Genomic DNA, 17,902 nt, shown 5'->3' with positions numbered 1-17,902 from the left:
TGTAAAGAGATTTGCTAAATGCATCAGTTACATTAGAGGTACTGTTGCCATTTATTTATTGCATATTGGCTACTTAAACCCTACATTTGTTTTGCAAAGGTATTATATTGAAGATGATAAGATTTAGGATTGGGTAACACAAAATATTCAAGTTTAATGTTCTGTTAAAGTACAGCTGGTTTAGATAAATCACATACAATTTATAAAGAGCAAAAATGTATTTTTTTAAATTTGTTTAGAGCCACTTCTTCACTTTTTAATTCAAGGAATCACATTTATTTGCAAGTGTAAAAAGAAACAATGTATATAGTGTAAGGTTAAGCAGAACCATCTTTCATCAGTTAAAAAAAAAGATGATAGTGTGTGATTATTCTGGTTGGGGGAGAAAAAAGAAATATTCTATTTTTTGCCTGGTTTGTTAGATATGCACATTTGAGAGTTCTTAGTGTACAGGGTGAACATACCAAATCTGGGAGTCTCTGGTCCAGCAGAATCGGTGGTCTGACAGGGCCTCAGAGGCAGGAGCAACACAGGAGTTGGGGAGCCCCGGCTGGGCCAGGTGGCAGGTGAGGAGTCCCTGCCCCAGCCAGGAAATCCCTGGTGTTAGTGGGGCCAGGTGGCCAGGGAGCCCCAACCCTGGCCAGGGAACCCCCTAGCATTAGTGGGGCCAAGCGGTGTCTAGCAAGCTCCCGCCCCAGCCGGGGAACTCCTAGCATTAGCAGAACCAGTTGGCCAGGGAGTCCCGGCCAGGAACCCTGGGAACACCCGGTGGCAGAGGGGCTGAGGTGACCAGGCAACCTCTGCTGGGGAGCCCTCAGGCTGAAGCAGGGCTGGCAGAGGCAGGTGGCCAGAATCTCAGCATCAGTGGGGTCTGCCCGAGCAGAGGAGTGGGGTGGCCGGGCGGCCTTGATTGGGAAATCCCAGGCGGCAGCAGGACCAGCAGTGGCCAGGTGACCCCAGCTTGGAACCCCAGGAAATACCCTGTGGTGGGGGGCTGGAAGCCAAGCAGTCCCTACCTGGAACTCGAGACACCCTGGGGAAACAGGGTGAGGAGCTGTGAAAGGCCAGCATTAGTGAGGCCAGTGGCAGGGCGGGGAGTCCCAAGTAAAGGCACTCAGGAGTGGGGCAGCCAGCAGGGGAGCACTGACCTCCCCTGGTCCAGCGAATTCTCTGGTCTGGAACAGCTCAAGTCCTGAGGATGCTGCACCAGGGAGGTCCAACCTGTACTAGTTTAGGGTTTCCTTATATGGTCACTTTCCCCTGTTTGTGTGGATATTTAGCATAAAAGGGAAGATATATTTAATGTAAAAAAAATTCTAATGGAAAAAAATGGCACAGAGGGTTAGGGGCAGGTTCAATTTTACAAATTATTTTTAATCATATTTTTAAATGATTATATATTAGCTTCACAGCTTCTCTTTAATGAATACCCCCTCATCTTCAACACTCAATAGCACATAGAATACCAAACTAGTATAAATTATAATTATTTTGCAGGTACACTGAATGCCAAATCAAAGCAAGTTGCAGGCTGTGTCTAGACTGCATCCCTTTTCCGTAAAAGGGATGCAAATTAGACATATCGCAATTGCAAATGAAGCGGGGATTTAAATCCCCCCCGCTTCATTAGCATAAAAATGGCTGCCGCTTTTTTCCGGCTCGGAGCTTTGCCGGAAAAAAGCGCCAGTCTAGACGCGGATCTTTCGGAAAATAAACCCTTTTCTGAATGATCCCTTATCCCTCTTAAAATGAGGAATAATCTTAAAATGAGGAATAAGATCCGCGTCTAGACTGGCGCTTTTTTCCGGCAAAGCTCCGAGCCGGAAAAAAGCGGTAGCCATTTTTATGCTAATGAAGCGGGGGGGATTTAAATCCCCGCTTCATTTGCAATTGCGATATGTCTAATTTGCATCCCTTTTCCGGAAAAGGGATGCAGTCTAGACAGAGCCACAGTGTTTTGTTGCTCTGCTACTTCACCCTGATCTTGAGCTTACATCACTGCTGAAATTTGCCTATTAAATCCCATATGTGCATATATCAATACTCAACAGCAAGAAAACAAACTACTGAATGAAAACAACCTGTTCTGGTAGAGGATAGCTGAGAAATAACTTAAAATATCTATACTACATGCTGAAGTAATACAGAAATTCATATTAGAATGAAAACAAGACAAAAATAAAAGGTGCATAATCAGAACACTTTTCATATTATATGCAGTGTGAGATTTGTTACATATAACACTTAAAAGCTTAGTGCATTTTTTAAAAATATTAAAAAAATATACTGTTTATCCTATATATGAGATTCTTTCCTTTGTACTACCAACTCATAGCAAAATGTCATGAATCCATCAGAAGTGTATTATATAAAAACTAGTTGTGCTACACACAGAATCTATGAACAATGCTTTAATCTGATTTTCATGAAATCAGGTCCCTGCAAAATCCATTAAATCCTCAAGGTGTAAAGTATGCTTCAAAGTTTATGTGGATGTTATTTCAAAGTGATATATACATACTCAATATAGTTTTCAAATCTTATACCTCAATCATGTGTAAATTAAAGTAACAGAATAGTAACTAATACTGGCTCCAAACCTGCAACTCATTCCCTCTGGGTTGAGTATGCTTGCATAATGGCACTTGTTCTAGACCTCAGTCACAGATTCTTGTCTTCAAAAGGTAAATCCCATATAAGATCTTAAGAATCTTCATTTCTTTGCACTAAGCAATGACAACAACCCCCAGTTTTGTATTGTCCAAGGCATAGCCTGAAATCATTCCACATGAAGACTTTCCCAGACTTCAGCGTGCATGTTAGAATGTAATTCTAGCACTCTATCCAATTCAAACTAGAAGGTAGAATCTCTTTTGAGGGGAAAAAAAAATCTTATAAAATGTAGTTTAAGAATGAGAACAGCTATTTCCACACTCCCTAGTGAATCACCTCAAAAAACTACTATTCCACCAATAAATACCAGAGACAGACTTCAGACTCCTCAGAATCAGCTATCTAAAGAAGGGAATCAGGCTCATTTCAGTAAACCATTTTTTCCCCTACATCATGGTCAGAATCCTAAAGGCTTTTTCCCATATCCTTCTACTTGAAAAAGAAAACCTACTCTCTAAACAGCCTTAAACTTTTTGTCAACCAAGGATTCCCTTCTGAGGTGCTAACACTTCTACTTTATCTCAAAAGTAACTTTTGAACATTGCAAGATACTGCTTCCTCTCCCCACCCCACTCCCACCTTGTGACTCAGCACCTCTAAACTACACTCCTAAACCCTGCCAGCTATTTATAATAAAAGATAAATGTATTTGTTTCTCAGTTTTGTTTTACGGCAGGGTTTGCTGTTTACAAATATTCAAAGCAAGAGTCATTCAAAATATATTTTTACAAGAAAATATCCAGTGGTGTTCTCAGAGGTCATGGGTACATATCTTGCTCATCTCAGTCTTCTGAAACTTTACAAGGTGAAAAGTATTTCTTGCCATCTACTTGAAGAGGCGAGGAGGCCTTTTGGGTTATAGTTTTAAAACAACTGGATATGCACATGACAAAATATATCCCTTTTTTCTAAAAGTACACCAGAAAATGAAACTGTTGGAGCAGAGGAACATAAAGGGAAATGGGATATAATTAACACGTCAAAGAGAGGGCTTAAAGAAAAAAAAAAAAGGTGAAGAAGCAAAGCAGGAATACAAAGAGAAGGTCAGTTTATGCCAGAAGAAAGTAAAAGAAAAGCACATTTATCCTGTTAAAAAAGATTGACAGAAAAGCTGGAATTTGTCTCTTCCTTGAACCTGTCTCTGCTGAAATCCTTTTTCATGTCTTAATCAAACTATCTCATCTCCTGCAGTGTTCTCTGTTAGGCCTTCCTCAGTCCATATTCATTAAACATAAGGAAGAGCACAATATTGTTCCTATATTACTCTTTTGCTGTAGGAATCAGCAAGTTTTCCCCATACTCTAGCCTTCTCAATGGCTTGTTATTTTGATCTTCAAATCAAACTCTAAATTTCTCTCCTTTCCTCAACTTGTTTATTCCTTTTTAAAGTTCTTAAAAGGGGTCATGTGACACACATATATTAACCTGATTCACTGTAAACTCTGAGTCCAGCTATTTAATATTTTTATCCCCCATCCCAACAATCTATATATAAAATAAATAAATTACTCATCACATTCATCCACTGGCCACTTGCCTACTCTGAAGACATAGAAGTGAGGTGTCTGTAAATCTTGCAGGTTATGAAATGGAGACATAAAATAGAAGCTTTCCCAAAACTCTGTTCTGAAATCATGCTTGACAGAAGAGTCAAAACTGGCTTTGCCCTACCCTTCTGTCTCTTCCAACTTCAGGGCTGGCCAGAGGTGGAATTGGCCCCCCACCACAAGTTGAGTAACTTCTGGCCTGCTTTAAACTTAACACCAACTAGAGCAGGTCTCTAGGAACTATGCTACAGCCCAAGAAAGACTGCAAGTATCCTTTCCTTGCCCTACACCAGAGATGGAAGGAGTACTGTGGCATAAAGTCATCTGCGCCAAATTTACACCAACAAAGCATTTTGCATCAAAAGGATCCTCAATTTTCCATTCAGGGTTAGTTTAAAAGCCAGTGCACATCATTCCAGCAGCCCAAAGGGACCTTAGTAGGATCTGAAAATCTGGTCTGGAGATGTAATTGTCTTTGACTTTTTATGTTTTCCTTCTTTTCTACATGGAGAAGAAATAAATGAAAGGTGGGATTTTTCCCTACCAAAACAATACATTTTTTAGAATTTTTGTTGAAACATAAAAAAAAATCGTGAAAAAATTGATTTTTTTACATTTCTTTCCAAAATTAAAAGCTTATTTTGTATAAACTCTACTTAGGAGGTACAAAGGAGATGGAGGTAGATAGAGCCTTACAAAACCACAAATATCCATGTATCATTTTTGCAGATCACAGATTGGATCCAAATACAATATTTGTATCCATGCAGGGCTCTAGTGGTGGGATCAGCTGATCAGGACAGGATGGTAATGGGTAGAAGACAGAAGAGAGGAAAAATGCAAAGACATTGAGAGCTTCAGAAATAGTAGAAGGCTTTAAGGAAGCTTGAGGAACTGGAATGAGTAAGACAGACCACAGAGGAAATAGGGGAAAGAAAGATTACATGGGCAGGATGAAGTAGACCTGGGGCATATCTTCACTCGCTGTGCCAGAGGATCACTCTTCGGCACTCAATTTAGCGAGTCTACTTAAAACCTATAAATCAACCACGGAGGGCAGCTCCTGTACAGGCAGTCCCCGGGTTACGTACAAGATAGGGACTGTAGGTTTGTTCTTAAGTTGAATCTGTATGTAAGTCGGAACTGGCGTCCAGATTCAGCCGCTGCTGAAACTGACCGCCAGTTCTGACTTACATACAGATTCAACTTAAGAACCCCAAGCTTCCCCAAGTCAGCTGCTGCTGAAACTGATCAGCGCTGATTCCAGCGCTGGACCGTCCCCAGCAGACCACAGGCACCTGGACTGAAGCGGCAGCAGCGGCGGGTTCCCGCGCTTCTGAGGCTTTGCTCTGGCAAAGCCTCAGAAGTGCGGAAACCCGCCCGGTGCCCCTGGTCTGCTGGAGACGGTCTCCAGCAGACCAGGGGCACCAGAGCAGCTTACGAATGGGGCTCTCTCGCCCCGGAGCTCGCAGGTAGCAATCCGCTACCTCGACCTCAGGGGCGAGAAAGCCCCGTTCGTAAGTGCGGATCCGACATAAGTCGGATCCGCGTAAGTCGGGGACTGCCTGTACTCCTCATCGTTGCAAGGAGTAAGAGAAACCAACAGGAGCAAAGTTCCCCTTAAACTGTGTGGTAGCATGGCCCCGCAGCTGCTTAATGAGCCCCGCCCAGACAGGCGCTCAGGGCTCCTCACACAGCACTGCCTGGCTGGGGGCGGAACACTTCTTCATTAGCTACAGCAGCAGCTCCCTGAGGAACTGCCCTCAGCAGGGAACTGCTGCAGTAGCCATGGGAAAAGTGCCCCCATCCCAGCCAGGTAGCATTGTGTAAGGAGCCCAGAGCCCCTGGCTGGGCGGGGCTCATTAAGCAGCTGTGAGGCCGTGCTACCGTGCAGCTTAGAGGAAACCTTGAACAAGAGCATTTGCTCCCATCAGCCTCCCTCTGTGAAGACAGTGCCATGCTCGACTTAAAGTAAGCTGATTCCAGCTACGACTTTTACGTACTGGAGTTGTGTACCTTAAGCCAACCTTCCAGGTCTAGTGTATACCTGGCCCTGGCTAAGTAACCAGGAATGAGTGAAATGCAAGAAACAATTGGACAAGCAATTAGAAAGGAGGAGAAATTGAGAGGGAGAAAACAATTAGAATATGAAACCTTGGGTTTTTTTGTGTTCTTGTTGGTATATTACGTAATACCAAGTTTTTGTAGAATTCCTAACACATAGCAAGCAACCCTCTGCCTAAAATCCAGGCATTTGCACCTAGTATTTCAGAGTGATGAAGGATGATCCTGCCCATCCCTTCCCTTCCCCCCCTTAGACCTCCACTTACATATTCATTGCTCCCTCTGGCCTCTGATTACCTGTCTTTGGTCTACTTTTCCACATTGGCCAAAGCAACCAGTTCTGCAGCATACTAAAAGTTATTTCCACCTCTAATTATATGAATGCATGTAATATGAACCATAGCACTACTAGCTCACTTTTAACTGGAACAATATATTCAATTGTTATGGTTAAATGTTATCCAATATTTTGTCCAAATGTACATTAACTATTTTAAACATTTTACAGATGGATCTCAGATCTTATGAAGGTATAGTTTCTGTTTCTTGCTTACCTCAAAAGGTAGCATTATTGGTGGTGGTGGCTTTTTCAATTCTTCACATTTCCTCTTTTTACATATCCGGTGACTAGTTTTGCGTTTCCTGCAACAGCTGCATTCCTCACAATTTGTTTTCCGCAGACATGGTTCGCATACCCCACACCGTCTCCGTTTCTTTTTTTCTAACATAGGGAGCAAAGATGAATATGAAAGAGGGTAACTGTAAACTGAATTTGTAATGGAGGATGGCTCTATTGGACCGATGCTATTGCTCCTGCTGTCCTGATCGGAGTTCAAGTTTATTCCAATACTTCCTGATTGTGATGAAGAATCCTTATGCTGCAATTTTGAATCAGATGGTGAATGTACATTTTTACCACTGACAGAGATAAGAGTGGAGCTTCCTATGTTTGAGGAAGTAGAGCCTTCAGAGCAATGTGCAGAATTTTCTTGGAAGACCGTAGTTGTTCTAGAGACTAATGCTACTGTGTTTTTTTCTGTGTTTGATGATGAAATAGGGACATAATCTGAGTCCAGAACTAAAGTTTCTGTTCCAGTGTATTTAACAGGCTGCTGCACTGCACGATTAACTGGTTCACAAACAGACACTACATTTTCTGTGTCAGATTTTGAATCATCTCTTTTACAGTTCAAGTCAGAATTTGAGTCAGGTTCGTTGTTATCAGGCACCAAATCCAAGTCAGTTTTTATGTGGGATCCAACAAATGAGCCCAAATCTTCTAAGTCTTCTATTAAATTTGATTTAGTGGTAACTAATGAGTCAGAATTTGAATCGGATTCTTTATTAGCAGGCTTCAAATCTAAGTTCATTTTTACATGAGATTCTGCAACTGGATCTTCTAAATGGCCTTTTGCATTTAATTCAGAGATGATGCTAGAGTCAGAATGAGAAGGTTCAGGAACAAGCTCAGAATACGGAGCAACGCTTTCATCTGAGCTACCTGTGTTGATTTTACTTGATGTCCACCCACAGGGCGGTGCTTCACACTTACATGCCTTCAACACTTCTGGACTGTGGCTCCTTAAAGTGGAGATAGTTGATTTAGGTATCCCTATTTTATCTTGACGATCATCACATTTAATGGAGGGATCAATGTCTGTATCACACAGAATGTTGAGAAGTGTACATTCATTTTGTGCTGAATCTTTTTCCAAAACCCTTTCATCAGCTTCAGCTTTTTTTTCTTCCAATACTGTAAGGGTTTCTTCTTCATACTTGTCCCTTTTTTCTAATCTTTTCTGTGCTATAACTTTCTTGGGTTTTATAATTACTGCAGTTTGGGACAGTTTATGAGGGAATGATCTGCTCCTGCTCCGAAGAGACATTGTAAAGCTATTAAGGTTTAAAGAATCCTGGTTAGGAAAGAGAATATTATCTGTTTTCTCTATATTTACCCAAGATGTTCCAGATAAGGCTCTAGTTGCACTACTCCTGAGAAATCTAACTGATGAGCTCAAAGGTGTTTTCTTTTCTTGTTGCTTTTTCTTCATATCGTTTTTTTCTTGCATTGATTGCTTGCATTTTCCAGAACTCACAGTCTTTTTGGAAGTCTTCTTGGCTTTTGTTTTTACTTGGCTAGATTTCTTTTTGCCTTCACTAGATTTCCTTTTGTCTAAGTCTTCTTTTTTGACTAATCTGGGAGGTCTGGTGTGGTGAGCCATGTCTATCAAGTAGCTGATATGTAAAAGGAGTGGTGGAAAAAATCATGAGCTCTTGAAGGAATTTTTCACTTCAAAAGAAAATTGCATACGCTTATTGCTTGCTGTTCTCTGTCAGAATACAGAGTTGAATCTGAAATAAAAAAAAGTTTAAAGGTAAAATTTGTAATCAATCATATAAGTCTGTATATTATATAAAAATTTCAGTTAAAGCTAAATATTTAAAACGCTGACACCAAAATAGAAATATTCAAGTTTTATCTAATATTGAGATTTTGACCTGGGGAAAAGTTGGTTGGCGGAGAGCATAGCCTCCCCAACCCCAGGGAGAAGCCAGTAGACAGGCTGCATTGGCCCTGGCATGGGCCTCAGTAGAAGCTGGTGGCCACCTCCTGCCCCTGCCTTGAGCCCCCTCTCCTCCCAATCCACTGCCATGACTCCTGCACTCTCCACACCTGCCCATCTCACCCCCAACCCAGACTCCTGCACACCCCGGCATCCCCAACCCTCTGCCCTAACCCCCACCTCCATCCCTAAGCCCCTGCACCTCTCATACCACCACCACCCTGCCCTGAAGAACTCAAGCAACACGGGGCAGACTCTGTATATTTGATCAAAAACTCTTCCTAAATGGCAAGAGCAAGGACCATCAAATTCAGTATGCAGCTTCCTCTTCATAACTTAAATCAACAGAAGGGTTGGTTCTTCCAAGACAATGGGATATGCCTGGAATGGGATTGCTTCAGAAAACTCTGGTCCGGAACTGATCCAGTCCCGAGCCTACCACCCCACAGGTGCCCTTTAAGGAGGGTGGGATGGGTCCTAGATTTGTATGGAGACATTGCTGGCTGTTCCCCTTCATCAGGGAGTGAGGGGAAAGTGTACAGTTTGCTGCATTCCTCACTCTCGCTGGGGAGTTCAGGGGGTAGCAGAGGAACCTAGACCTGTCCCAGTTGGAGGACATGTACCCCTCCCCAAGATGTGCCTGCTGTAGCAGCCATAGAGAGGCACTTCTCATCCAGCCTCAGACTGTTGAGGTGAGAGAGGGCTGAGCAGCCTGCATACACCCCAGAGCAACAATTTACATGAAGCATGTATGTTTTCATTTTATGTTATTTTCCAAAAAACAAAAGTTGCTTGGGTCCTTAACTCACTTAACGCTGGATAAATCTTCTAGTATGCAATGTAAAGTGTATCCTGCTTTTTAAGTTTAAGGAACTCCTAATCAAATTTTCTGTAATAAACGCAAGCCTTATTTTCAGATTATAATTGCTAGTGGAATAAATAGTATATCCATCTATATTTTTACATTTAAAACAATGTATTTGTGATGTTTCATCCTCTTATATTAAAAAATTTATACATACCTGTATTTTAAAACAGTGGTTCTCTCAACCATTTTTCATTTGCAGACCCCTGAAAAACTTCAAATTGAGGTTTGGCCTCTATTGGAAACCTACTGTCTGCATAGATAATTGCATTCTGTTCAGTTTTCTGTTTATGTCTTTTACACCCCCCTTGACATAGTCCTCAGATCCTGGAGGTCCATAAACTACAGGTTGAGACCCAGTGTTTTAAAACACAGTGTAGTGAATGTTTTTCCTCTCTTTGGCTTTCTTTAAAAAAAAAAAACCCACAATATTTATTTTTCAGAGTTATGCAGCCATTTCATGTCATGGCACCTATCAAACTTTGTAATTTCATGCATTTTCCATCTAAGTTTTGATCTCTAATATTCCAAATGATAATGAACTATTAGGACTATAGATACTACAAAGTTTTTAGATACTAACCCTTGGTATATTTTGCAACTACTGAGTGGATGGCACTTTATAAAGGTGTTCAGTGCTTTAGAGAAGATATGCAGTCCTTCACCATCCACGTAGGCCCTTATTCTGCATGGTGTTGTGAATAGATACAACTGAGCACTACACATTGCAAGACAGGAGACAAGCCTAGCAAGCTCAGAAACCCAACCCAAAAGGAGCAGCATCAAAAATTCACCCTTCTCTTGCGCAATCACACCCCTCCCATCTGCAGAATACTTTGTAAGATTAAAAAAAAAAAAATCTTACCCCATCTGTAAGAGAAAACTCCTCTAAAAGGAGGAACAAGAACTAGGACTGAGTGGACTTGTAGGCTTTCAAGTTTTACATTATTTTATTTTTGAATGCAGTTATGTAAAAAACAAAAATCTACATTTGTAAATTTCACTGTCATGATAAAGAGATTGCACTATAGTACTTGTATGAAAATAATTGAAATGCTATTTCTTATCTTTTTACAGTGCAAATATTTGTAAAAAATAAAAATACTGTACACTTTGTTTTGAGTTGTCATTGAAATACACATTTGAAAGAATACAGAACATCCAAATATTTTTAAATAAATGGCATTTTATTATTTAAGAGTGCAAATAATATTATGATTAATCATGACTGATTTTTTTAATTGGTTGGCAGCCCTACTTTAAACCGATAAAAAAGAATCTCAACTAAATATTGTGGAAATTACAAGGTAAGGGCAGCTCTGTTTAAGTAACACCAACCTTAGCATTTAGTTAATGAAAATAGACTATTAAACAGAAACATCCCAATGAACAGCAACCAAATATGTTCAACTCTGCCCTTATAAAGAAACATTCACAATTACTACAAGTTCTAAATAAGTGTCACATAGTTCTTAGAATGGTACATAAAAAGTACGGGACTCAAGATAGCTGCCCTGACTATCCAATGAATGGGAGGGCTCTGAAGACCTATGAGGAGGGTACTAGGCAGCACAGGAACTTTTTCAGAGGATCATAGGGGGACACAGAAAAAGAGGGAGAGATAAAAGCAGAGCAGGAAGTGACTACATTTTTCAAAATTTTGTGAATCTCACATTAAAGACATTGAAAAAGTATGAACATTCTTCCACAAATGCAGTCTGTAGTTGCGTATTAAAAAGTATTCCAGACTTTGAAAAGTTTGAGATCCTCATTTATATAACTTAAAGTATGGAAATTACAAGATTAACAGTCAACTTAGACTGGCCAGCACAACAGAGTTTGATCCTCTTACAAGTTTATAGGGAAAGCTATAAAGAAAGAAGTATTTTTTCCATCTTCGGAGGAAGAAGTATTTTATTATTATTTACCCCCTTCTAAGGACTGGTCTGTATTCAGAAACTTTACCAGCATAGTTATGTAGGTAATGACTCTCCTTTACAGGCAGTACCCGAGTTACACGGATCCGACTTATGTCGGATCCACAGTTACGAACGGGGATTTTCTCGCCACGGAGGACTGGAGCGGCGGGACACCTGGTCCCGCCGCCCGCCTCCTCCGGGGCGAGAAAAGCTGCTCCCCCTCTCCCTGGTCTGCTGGGGGAGCCAGCAGACCAGGGAGACGCTGAGCAAAGCCGCGGAGGACCCGGGCCAGACCGCGGCGCTGATCTGGAAGCGCCGCGGTCCGGCCCGGGTCCTCCGCCGCTTTGCTCCGCGTCTCCCTGGTCTGCTGGGGGGGGGGGGGGGACGCAGCTAGTGCCCCCCCCCAGCAGACCAGGGAGACGTGGAGCAAAGCCCGGGGCCTGTGGTAGAGCAGGTGGGGCGCTGCCGGTTGGTCCCGCAGCACCGCTCCTTGGCGCTACTGGACCAACCGGGCAGCACCCCAGCTGCTCTGCCCCAGGAATCCTGATTCAGCCACTGCTGATCAGTTTCAGCAGCGGCTGAATCAGGACACCTGGGGCAGAGCAGCTGGGGTGCTGCTGGGTTGGTCCAGTAGCGCCGAGGAGCGGCCGCGCTACTGGACCAACCCAGCAGCACCCGAGCTGCTCTGCTCCAGGCGTCCCCAAGTCAGCCGCTGCTGAAACTGACCAGCAGCTGACTACAGGAAGCCCGAGGCAGAGTTGCTCTGCCCCGGGCTTCCTGGAATCAGCTGCTGATCAGTTTCAGCAGCAGCTGACTTGGGGACGCCTGGGGTTCTTAAGTTGAATCTGTATGTAAGTCGGAACTGGCGTCCAGATTCAGCTGCTGTTGAAACTGATCAGTTTCAGCAGCGGCTGAATCTGGATGCCAGTTCCGACTTACATACAGATTCAACTTAAGAACAAACCTACAGTCCCTATCTTGTACGTAACCCGGGGACTGCCTGTATATTGATATAAGTATACTAGTACAAGCCCCAATCTAGTTGCAGTTTCACTAGTATAATAGAAACAAAAAACAGGACTATGTAGCACTTTAAAGACTAACAAGATGGTTTAATAGGTGATGAGCTTTCGTGGGCCAGACCCACTTCCTCAGATCAAATAGTGGAAAAAAATTGTCACAACCATCCCTGCATCCCCCTTCTGTTCTGAAATTTGATTTGTCCTTTTCATATGTGTTCATTTTTTTTAATTGTATCCTTTGGTATATATGGTTGTGACAATTTTCTTCTACTATTTGATCTGAGGAAGTGGGTCTGGCCCACGAAAGCTCATCACCTATTAAACCATCTTGTTAGTCTTTAAAGTGCTACACAGTCCTGTTTTTTGTTTCAGCTGCACCAGACTAACACGGCTACATTTCTACCACTAGTATAATAAGCATTCTTTTACTGGTATATTTGTGTCTACAGAAAGATGGGATTGGTGCTTTCATGATAATAGCAAAGATAATACAGCAAAATGTTGAAGTACAGACAAAGCCTAACTAATTGCTTTCCCTCTTCCTCAGCAACCAATCAAAATTGGCTGGATAGATTGAAGGGGACTGCCTGATACCCCAGCATGTTTAGTAAACAGTAACTTCTCCCTCCTCCTCCTCCCCCCCTCCCCCCTCCCCCCCACACGTCCACGCATACACACACATTCATGCTGTTTGTTTTTCTAAAAGGGTTGTGAGTATTACAGTTAGCTACTTTGGACTAACTCTGCATCTCCCCTGGCCTGCCCCCACCAGTGTAGAATGTGAGAAGGGATCCCGTTAATAACTTTTTCACAGCTAGAGGGGTGAGTGAAGATCTCAGATTATCTCCTTTGCTGCAGCTGCTGCTGTGGTGGGGAAACTGAGATTACTGTTTTTCATTCAAGCATACCCCAAATCACCACTTCAAGAGAGTTAAGGCTGAACACTTCAGCCAGCGGCAGATTTAGAGTTAGTGGGGCCCTATGCTCAGCTTCCTTTTTGCCCCTCCCGGGACCCAGCCAAGAAAAAGAACATTCACTCTCTGCCCCTCCCATTTTTCATTCTTTTTTCTTCATCCTCCTTCTAGATTATAAGTAATAAAAAGTAAATGAAAAAAAGTGAGGTGCCTTGCTTGTTTTTTAGTCTCCCCCCCCCCCCCCCCCAGACTACTTGAAAATTGCTGAGGGTCTCTTTCCAAATTTTGTTTGTACCATTAGCTAACTATTGTAAAGAGATTTGGATAAGGGTGCTTTATTAAAAAAAACAATCATAATATCCATGGCTACGGAGGACAGCTTCAGGCACTCCAGTGGCCCTAGACTGACTGGCCCAGATACATGGGCAGACCCCCACATGTGCTCTACCTAAAGATGAGGGGGGGCACAGTTCCATTGGCCACCTGAGCGCCCCAGGCTCTCCATCCCCTGCCTGCTCTCCCCCTCGCCTGTGGGCAGCCACCACTCACCAGGTGGTGGCCAGCAGCACAAACATGGGCAGGAAGGCTTCAGAGGAGCCCTGGGTAGCCACATAGCCAGCAGCCAGAGAGAAGCGGAGCTTTCCAGCTTCAAAGTGCTGCTTTTCTCTGACCAGCTCTGCAGCTGTCCCATGCTCCTCTGAAGCCTTCCACCCTGTGCTCGTGCTGTTCACCGCCTCCTGCCCTCTCTCCTGAGGCTGCAGCCTGCAGATGAACCTCCCTGCTTTTCTGCCCTCCCCCACCCCCTACACACACAGAGCTGCTGCCCCTTGCGCGGGAGGTGGTGCTGGATCTGTGCTGGACTGCCTAGCTCTGGGGGCCCCATGTCATTGGGAGGGCCCCGTGCTAGGGCACCGTATGTTTCATTGTAAATCTGCCTCTGACTCCAGCATTTTGCATGAGACCAAGGCAGGAAGATTTCCATGTGTTTCTCTCTTCAAAGACTTTGCTGAGGAAGGAGAAAAAAGCCAAGAGACTCATGCCCCTCCTATTTCTTCAAGGCAAACAAAGGAAGAAAATTAGATTTTAAAAGTAAAAGGTGACTTTAAAATGTTTTAAATGCCCATAGTAGGGGGTAGGAGACAGAAAGTTAAATACTGGAGTTTTGGTGTGGAGAAAGAATTAAATGGTGAAGTAGGGAGGGGGAAATTATTAAATGCTGGGAGGGGAAGGAGAACATAGTGAGAAGGGAGGGCTGGTGTGGGGGAATTCAGGGATGTAATAGTGGAATTACAAATATTAAGAGGGAGCAGAGAATTAAATGCTGTGTAAGGAGGAGTTAAGATGATAAAATCGTGAGCAAGGAAGAAAAACACAAACAGACTGTCAGTAAAAAGTGATGAACTGGGGAACAGAAGTGGTCTATGTGGGCAAGAACAAGCTAGGATTAATTAATAGTGGACTTGAATTGTTTGAATATGTTGGGACAAGCAGAGTATGGATTGGAAAAGGAGGAACATCTCAAAGACTGGACTGTGAAGGACAAAAAAAAGGGAGAATGAATGGCTTGAGTACAAAAAAAAAGGAGGGTTATGGACATGGAAGGTTGGTTGAACAAGAGAGGGACTTGGAAGCACACAAAAGTTCTGGATGACCCTTTCTAACACACAGAACACAGATACAGATTTTAAAAAAAAAATCACAAGCTCTACAATCCACACACACTTTTTTCCTTTCCTCCTGTAATTTGTAACATGAAGAAGTGACAGACTGAAAGGGGAAAAATAAGTAGTGGAGATGAAAACACCACTTTAACTCTCATGCAGGAGGAGAGGAAGGAATTAGGAGTTTCTGTCCCACTAGGACTGCCAACACTCACTTTGTGCTATCAGAACACTGAGAAAGGAACAGGCACATACTCCTCAGATCACTCCTAGCCCCCCTGCTAGCAGCCAGTGCCCACACCCAGGGAGGTGCTGATGAATCCTACTCACTCAGCAAATGCTTCAATAGTGATACAGTAGAAGTCAGTTATGAACTTCTCAGGAATGGAGGTTGGTTGTAACTTTGAAATGTTTGTAGTTCTGAAGAAAGTGTTATAGTTGTTCTTTCAAAAAGCTGATGATTGAATATGACTTAATACAGTTTTGAAACTTTATTATGCATAAGAAAAATGCTGCTTTTAATCATCTTAATTTTAATGAAACAAGCACAGAAACAATTTATTTACCTTGTCTTTTTTTAAACTTTTTTTTTGTTTGTTTACATTTAACACAGTACTGTTCGGTACTTGCTTTGTTTAGGTTTTTGCTGCTACCTGATTGCATACTTCGAGTTCCAAATGAGGTTTGTGGTTAACTGGTCAGTTCATAACTTTCACGTTTGTAACCCTGGCCGTGTCCAGACTCAGGGGTTTTTTCGGGAAAAGTAGCCTTTTCCCGAAAAAACTTCCCCTGCGTCCAGACTCAAGCCGCGTTCTTTCGAAATTATTTCGAAAGAACGCGGCTTTTCTTTCGATGGCGGTAAACCTCAATTTACGAGGAAGAACGCCTTCTTTCGAAAGTTCCTCTTTCGAAAGAAGGCGTTCTTCAATGTAAAGAGGCCGTCTTCGAAAGAGAGCATCCAGACTCGCTGGGTGCTCTTTCGAAAAAGCGGATTTCTCTTTCGAAAGATCCGCCTGCAGTCTAGACGCGATCTTTCGAAAGAGCCTCTTTCGAAAGAAGCCTGAAGTCTAGACATAGCCCCGGAGGTGCTGCCATTAATAAATATTTACAAATTCATATTTCTCTGCTTTCTTATCAGATGTCACATATGTAAACAGGACTTACATTAATCTGATGTAATGAGTAAACCCAGATTAGGATTTTTTTTATACACAAGATCTTATTTTAATCTCACACTTGCACTGTGTTACTGACTCTCCCTTTTCCAGCAAGGAGCTAGAGATAATTCAGTCAGTGCATCAGATAAAACAAAATACAGGACTATGTAGCACTTTAAAGACTAACAAGAGGGTTTATTATTTTAGTATTTTGTTTCAGCTACACCAGACTAACACGGCTACATTTCTATCACTATTCTGCATCAGATAAAACGGTCTCATGAAGAGTAGATGGCAAGACCTCTCAAGTGCAGAGTAATGTTACTTTACATCATCTAAACTTTTCTACCAGGAAAACAATCTACAATAACTTGTCATTGTCCAGATCTAATAAACTGTCAGTTTTAGGGCCTTGCATAGATATGCAAAGCTATTCTGCTGACTCACCTGGCAGACAGACCAAGTGGGTCCTATTGTCTCCATTTCAGGAGCAGTAAAAGATTTGAGCAGAAGGAACTACAATCGGAATATATGGGATCTGTAGAAACAATTCTAGAAATGTCACATGGAGCCTGACTCTGGGCTCCTGTGACGGCGCTTCAAAGTGTCCAGCCAGGGGTCAACGGGGACTCCCAACTGATCTCAGGATCCACACAGCACTGCAGCTTTGAAACATCGTGGGGTGCCTTACTCAGGGCTTCCACAGCGGTGTTTCAAAGTGACAGTGCTGCATGAAGCCTGAGGTCAGTGGGGAGTCCTCAGATGATCCCGGGATGCACGTGGCGCTGCCGCTTTGAAACATCACGGGGAGCCTGACTCTGGGCTCCCGTGGTGGCGTTTCAAAGCAGCAGTGTCACAAGGAGCCCGGGGTCTGGCCCCAGGCTCCACGCAGTGCTGCCAATTTTAAGTGCCTGCTCCATTCCTCCTTCCCTCCTCCTTCCCCCCCCCCCCCCACTGCTGCTTTCTGATAAAGGCAGCAAAGGGGGAGAGTGACTAGTCGACAAGCTTGTCAACTCTCTCTAAGCATTTTCTTATTGGATAGGCTACTCCTTCACATCCCTAATTGCAAGTGTCTGCTTGTCTTATTACTGGTGTAAATGCAGAACAATTCCACTGATTTAAATAATGCCCCATATGCAAATATAACAGTGCTATAAAGCTAACCAAGAGCTAACTCTTCTAGTCTTACTTAGACAAAACTCCCATTGAGTTCCATGGGAGTTCACTTTGAGCAGCAGTTGCTGGAATTGGTCCCACATCACTGGCAAGCTGTGACAAAGCTAAATAGTTTTGAATTTACTCTGATTCTTCATATATTATAAAAATAAATCCTCCACATAACTATTTTCTTTATACTGGAGTATTTTAGAAGTAGTATGTTTGTTTATACAACAAATCCTATGGCACCTTGAAGACAAAGAGATGTATTTGGGCATAAGATTTTATGGACAAAGATCCACTGAGATGCAACAACTCCTTGTTGGTTTGTATATGTATATTTTTAGAAATCAGGGAT

The 17,902-nt window shown here is 42.7% G+C and overlaps 2 protein-coding genes across 4 annotated transcripts in view; one reads left to right on the top strand and one right to left on the bottom strand.

Annotated features, from left to right (window-relative positions):
- The window catches only part of LOC149523992 (uncharacterized), a 50,199-nt gene that overhangs the window by 1,576 nt on the left and 30,721 nt on the right, over window positions 1-17,902 (top strand). The gene's annotated exons all lie outside the window — the stretch shown is intronic.
- TET1 (tet methylcytosine dioxygenase 1) overlaps window positions 1-17,902 on the bottom strand; it is a 142,328-nt gene that overhangs the window by 119,442 nt on the left and 4,984 nt on the right. For all 3 annotated transcript variants that reach the window (XM_006125251.5, XM_006125252.5, XM_075934927.2), the window contains one exon: window positions 6,839-8,636. In XM_006125251.5, coding sequence (XP_006125313.3) covers window positions 6,839-8,506 — 1,668 coding nt within the window. In that variant the 5' untranslated portion in view covers window positions 8,507-8,636. The remainder of the gene's footprint in view (window positions 1-6,838; window positions 8,637-17,902) is intronic.

The sequence above is a fragment of the Pelodiscus sinensis genome, chromosome 8 (assembly GCF_052426305.1).
Source record: "Pelodiscus sinensis isolate ZL-2025 chromosome 8, ASM5242630v1, whole genome shotgun sequence".
Classification (NCBI taxonomy): domain Eukaryota; kingdom Metazoa; phylum Chordata; order Testudines; family Trionychidae; genus Pelodiscus; species Pelodiscus sinensis.
Note: the sequence above shows the minus strand (reverse complement) of the source record. Positions and strands in the feature narration are given on the sequence as shown.